At 43.6% G+C, this 5993-nt stretch overlaps 1 protein-coding gene across 1 annotated transcript; it reads left to right on the top strand.

Annotated features, from left to right (window-relative positions):
- Nucleotides 1-819: 819 nt before the first annotated feature.
- Nucleotides 820-5370, top strand: vgll2a (vestigial-like family member 2a). The gene is made up of 4 exons (XM_061092117.1): nucleotides 820-897; nucleotides 2363-2609; nucleotides 3818-4285; nucleotides 5327-5370. Exons 1-4 carry the CDS (start codon nucleotides 820-822, stop codon nucleotides 5368-5370), a joined length of 837 nt encoding a protein of 278 aa, XP_060948100.1.
- The last annotated feature ends 623 nt before the right edge of the window (nucleotides 5371-5993 follow it).

The raw sequence follows: 5993 nt of genomic DNA, 5'->3' as shown, positions 1-5993 counted from the left end.
TCTAAATCCATCATTTCATGGGTCAGGGTTCGTCTGAGGCCTTGTTCGTCTAACAATCAGTTCAGTAATTTTTAATCCTGCTAACAAATATCACGACCAACACACAAACAGTAACTCCTCAGCGGACGAATAAAATAATGGAACGTAGCTTGGAACACATTGAGATGATCTGAGGAAAAATGCTGGAGTTATGGAACCCAAGAATAAACTCCTGCGCTCGGAAACTGTTGAGAATTGATAAAGACGCACTCTGCAAAATGAGCGATATATCTCTACTGGAAAATAAAAACCATTGTTCACGACGTATCCGACTGATTTAAGAAGATATGAATGAACAGTATATGTGGACGACAGGTTGATTTAACATGTGGGTCATCCAATTAAAAACAGGATATGTAAGGAATTTGGCTTCTGATGTTTGCAGTTATTTGAATTTGTCCATTAAGACAGAGGTGGAGCTGGGCCTGTGATTGGTTGGGGGGGGGAGGTGTCAGGTTGGTGTGTGGCAGTAACAGGGGGAGTGAGGAGGAGGGGGTGGGGGTATGAGGAGGAGGAAGAGGAGGAGGAGGAAGAGGAAGAGGAGGAGGAGGAGGCTGGAGGGGATCCCTCCGTTGCGCACGGCCTCAGTCCAGTGCGTAAAGAGCGCAGCGCGGCACAGACAGTCTCTCCAAGTGTGTGTGTGTCTGTGTGTGTCTGTGTGAGTCCGTGTGTGTCCGTGTGAGTGCGTGTGTCCTCCTCCGCCCGGATTAGCTCTTCCTCTCACTCCGGGCTGACCCGCTCTCTCAATGAAGCTTGGTTCTTCTCCGTGATTCCTTCGCCATGAGCTGCTTGGATGTGATGTACCAGGTGTTTGGACCTCAGCCTTACTTCAGCTCCTACAGCCCGTATCACCACCAGGTAGGAATCCTGCACCGGGGTTTAAAACCAGCTAGAGACTTTACATCAGGTTCAGTGTGAAGGAAACTTTAAGATTCAGGTTGTTAAATAATGTGAAACTTAGATCTGATGCGTAATCTGGAGGATTACGCAGCTGTTTTTGTAGCTGTGGATCATTTATTTTAATATTTTAAACCCTTCAGGCTTTAAAGCAACTTTGCGACCTGTTGGTCCCGAAACATATAAAGTTGATCAACACTTAAAACCCTTAAAATCTATAATTCATGGACTATAGGTGCACCACCCCCCCATTTGTCACTGCGTTAAGATTTTAACATCAACAAGAACAACTTTATTTGGGGCTTTTTTATAAATAGTGAACTAATTTCAGCTTCAGAGGACAAAGAACTGTTTGTTTGTCAAATCTAATTTCAGAAAAGTAAATAATAAATGTGTATTACTTATCAGGAAAAACATCATGCTTGAGTTTTATTTGGGTAGTTTATGTAAAATCTGATTAAATACATATTCTCTGAATTTATAATTAGTCCGACAACAATAATTAATCCTCCTAAAGTGTAATTTTCTTCTCTAATTTCGCAATGTTGAACTAAACCGGTAGTTTTTTTAATTTAAATTTGATTGTATCTCAATCTCCGTATAAATATCCTAAAAAAGCTGCCAAATATTAAGAGCTTCTGATTTCCCTGTGTAATGTGACAGTGTGTGAGCGGCCCTTGTGTGTGTGTCTGTCTGTGTGTGTCTGTCTGTGTGTCAGTAGGTGCAGGTTTGTGTGTGTGAGGCCTTTTCAGACCTGTTAAAGAGCCTTTTCTCTCTGTTAAAGCCTCTCAGTCAACATGCAGGCATTTTTCACATAGTGCCACATCTCACTTTGTCACCTGAACAGCCGGAGGATCCGTCCACTCGCTGCACTGCACAACCACAACCAGCGACCTTACTAGTTATTATAATAGTTCTTAATCTGTGTGGTTTGTTTCATACATTTGTTTTATAGTAATAATGTATGTATTTAAAGTCTTAACGTCTAAAAGTAATCACACGTATAGTTTAAACACAATCTGGATTTAATCAGTAATTAAAACCAATTTAGTTGTATGTTTTCCACTCATGTGTGCGACTGGTGTCTGGTTATTATTCTTGAAAATAGCTTCACATGTGAGTTGATATGTTCGTGTGACACGGTGATAAATTAACAAGGAGGGTGAAGTATTGGATGTTATAGTCGCTCATCAATATAACATTATATTATTTACACACACACCTTTGTGTTAATGTATCACACTTGTGTTATTCTGCATTTAAAACACGTGTTGTGTCTTTAACAGTAAATCCCAGTGAGTCCTCAGGTTCAAAGGTCAAACATCAAATATACAAATCTGTGAAAACATCTGAAACTGATCATCTTCCGATTGGATTTAGTTTCTGAAGTTGTGCGTCTGAACAGTATAAACCTGTGTGTGTCCAGAAGCTGGCCTTGTATTCCAAAATGCAAGACCCCCAGGACGGCAGCAGCCGGCTCGGCCCCCCGGGGCCCCCGGCCATCAAGGAGGAGGACAAGGAGCTGCCGCCGGGCGCCGAGTACCTGAGCTCGCGCTGCGTCCTCTTCACCTACTTCCAGGGCGACATCAGCTCGGTGGTGGACGAGCACTTCAGCCGAGCGCTCAGCCAGGCCAGCGCGTACCCTGCCTCCAGCAGCCACAAGACCGTAAGAGGTGTGTGTGTGTGTGTGTGTGTGTGTGTTTTCTACCTCTGTACATGTGTGGAGCTGCCGGAGAAACACACCATGTGCTGCCATGCTTTTATTTCTGGTGTTTGAGATGTTAATAGTTTTTAGATTTAATAGATTTTTGTACACAAACATCATTTCCCAGGATTCAGTAACTTTGTCTTTTACCTGAATGGTGATTAAATAATATAATGCAAAGATTAAGACTTTAAAAAAGGAGAATTTCTTAAACTGCAACGACTGACGATGATCTTAAGATCTGTTTTTTTGATGTAGATTATGTTTCAATATCAGTGTTTTTCATATCAGAGAGAAACAACCTGTGAAGCAGCACGTTGATAATTTGAAGATAACAAAACTCAACAGTGAGGAAACGTCTTAATACTCAGAAAATGTATAATTCTACAAAATGATGAATAATACAGGTCACATTATATTGGTGCAAACATTATTAATATCTATTTATCAGCTGATATGATGCAGAACTGTGACTTTCAGATTTTATTTTATTGAGTGAGCGCTAAAAGAGAAAAGAGAAGAAGTGTATTTTGTTTCATTCAGTTTGTATTTTAGAGTCAAATGAAAAAATTGTGAATTTATTAAAGAAAACGCACAAAATTGTAATGAACATGTTGAGACTATTGCAATATTTTGAAAGTACAGTTAAATATAAATCTAACATTCTCCCACATTTAATAAGAATCCCTCCGATTAGCAGTTTTAAGTGTTTTAAACTCCACTACTCTTGTGTAAAGTGTTTCACAAGGTTTTCAGTCAATAATTTCGTATATGAGAGTAAATGTGGATTTAAAAAGAAGAAAATCCTTGAGTCAAGTGTCACTGTGCACGTCATCCTCCTTTAGTTTCTAAAATACGTCCTCAGCGTTGTATTGATTCTTTTTATATCTGTTCAACCTCCAATTTACTTTTTATTTAATAAAGTGACTCAAACAATGAATAATAATCTGAATGTTTGCAGGTTCATTTGAATTAGTTTTGCAAAAATAGAGAAAATACAACATTTAGAATTTTGCTAAATCGAGATGATCCTGTCAAACCTTTAATTTCCACTTTTAAACTTGATTGTGCTGTAATAAGTTACTTAAAGTAATCCTAGTAACTAGTTACTATCTAGGGCGAGTAAACAAACTTTCTCTGGAGATTAAACGTGTGTTTGACTTGTGTTTACGTCAGATTCGTTCCCGATGAGCCAGCGAAGTTTCCCTCCGTCGTTCTGGAACAGCTCGTACCAGGCGTCCCTCTCCGCCCCCCCCCACACAGAGCTCTCCTTCCCCGGGGACCCGTACGCCGGCGCCTCCCTGCACAGCCACCTCCACCAGCCCAGCCCCGAGGCCTGGCACCCGTCCCACCACCACCACCACCACCACCATCCCTACTCGCTAGGGGGCGCTATAGGCAGCCAGGGCTCGGCGTACCAGCGTCCGGGCGTTCACGAGATGTACGGCGCGGCGTTCGACCCGCGGTACGGCTCGCTGCTGGTGCCCTCGGTGAGGCCTCACCACCGGCTGACGCCCGGGGGCTCGGGGTCAGGGCCCAACGCCGGGTCGCCATGTGACCTCGGGGGGAAGGGCGAATCGGGGTCGACCTGGAGCGGCGCCTTCACCGGAGCCGGAGCAGAGATCGGACTCAACATGGACACAGGTATCGTCCATTTCTCTGGTCACCATTTTGTTTCTAAAGACTAAAGATCACAGATACTTTGATTCAAGACGGACACGCCCACAGATGTACAGAGCAAATGAAAATAAAAAAAGAATAAATCACATTTAAAGACGTCATCATTCAAAGTTTTCACTTCTAATCAAACACCACAAAGTTTAGCTGATTCATTTGAAATGGCTGTTTGAACTGGGAGCCAATCAGGAATAAACTTAAAAGTTAAAACACTTAGTAATTCTGGTAAATATGTCTTTAGAAACTTTACTCTTATCTTAGTCTTTTTTATGTTGGCATATGTAATACTCGGTGTAGTTCTGCAGTAGATTTACTCTTCATTGGGTCTCAGAGTTGAGATCTGTCTTTAAGAAAACTGAGGAAAATATTAGAAACAACCAAAAAACACGACAGATCTCTAACATGGTGTTTCGCTCCATAAAGTTTTTACCGTCCACATAGACAATCAGACCTCATAGTTTCAGCTGCAGAACTTTTTGTGTGTAATCCTGCTAACTAACAAACAGACGTAGGAGACGGAGGTTATAACCAAAACCAAAAGAGATCAACGCTAGTTTTGTTAAATTTGTGTTTCCAATGGATTTCCTGCACGTTGACGAACTGAAACTCTTATTCTGAAGTCGAACCGATCGTCTAAAATCTCCGTCACTCAGAGAACTAATGAAAACATGTCGTAGCATTTGACTGGAGTGAGAAACTTAAAGCATCAGATTAAGTTTAGTTTGTACGTGAGCACTTGAGCTTCAGCGTTAAAGAATCAGAACTGAATAAAAGATAAACGTCTCGGCCTCAGATCCACTTCCTGTCAGTCACTCAGCTCCTGAACACCACCTGTCACCCGGCTCTTCTCTCTGGTTTCACCTCCGCCGCCTCGAGCGATTCCTCCTGCTTTTGTCACCACGACGTTTTGTGCTCCTCTCGCTAATCTTCCTATTCTTGCCTCTTCCTCCTCCTCCTCCTGCGCCTCCTCCTCTTCTCCTCTTCCTCCTTCCTTTCCTTCTCTCTCAGGTCTACAGGGGCAGGATAAGAGCAAGGACTTGTATTGGTTTTAGAGACTGATGATTCCCTGCCTGCCCTTCACTTCCCCCCTCCTGCACTCCCACCCTCTTCTCCTCCTTCAGCTGTAGCCTCCCCACCCTCCTCCTCCTCCTCCTCCTCCTCCTCCTCCAGTCCTGCTCTCCTCCTCTGTTTGCTCTGCTGATGACTGACGAGAGAAAGTGACGGCACACGTTTTATGCTGTAACGGCTTCTGGTCTCCTTGCAGCTCGGTGTCCCGGCGGACGGCTGAGCTGAGCGCCCGACACCGTGGATCCTAAAAAAAAACACAGAAGAGGAGCGAGCGCATCCGATCTTTTGACGGACGTGAACAAAGACGAGTTTCTTTGTGCTCCTGCAACAGGCAGAGACAACATTCCTGAAGTGGGGAAAAAACAGTCTTGGGACAGACGGACAGAGACACATGTGTCGTCAAACTCCAAAGACGAGCGCTCGGAGGACTTGGCAGGACTTGCCTCACTGGGGCAACTGGGCAGCAGACACTGGGAGTGTGTTATGGCTGCAGGGGAAAGGCCACGCTGGGTTTGAGGAGGCCGCACAGACGCTGGAGGGTTTCACAGAGTTTTGGTTCCATGTCAACGCAAATATCCCCCTCGTCTTTCTGTCAGAAGTCCAACAG

This window comes from Limanda limanda, chromosome 18 (genome assembly GCF_963576545.1).
Source record: "Limanda limanda chromosome 18, fLimLim1.1, whole genome shotgun sequence".
NCBI classification, from domain to species: Eukaryota; Metazoa; Chordata; class Actinopteri; order Pleuronectiformes; family Pleuronectidae; genus Limanda; species Limanda limanda.
Note: the sequence above shows the minus strand (reverse complement) of the source record. Positions and strands in the feature narration are given on the sequence as shown.

Coding starts and splice junctions, on each gene's coding strand:
- vgll2a (XM_061092117.1), top strand. CDS start 820: ATGAGCTGCTTGGATGTGATGTACCAGGTGTTTGGACCTCAGCCTTAC. Junction 898..2,362: donor ACAGCCCGTATCACCACCAG/GTAGGAATCCTG, acceptor GTGTGTGTCCAG/AAGCTGGCCTTGTATTCCAA. Junction 4,286..5,326: donor CGGACTCAACATGGACACAG/GTATCGTCCATT, acceptor CTTCTCTCTCAG/GTCTACAGGGGCAGGATAAG.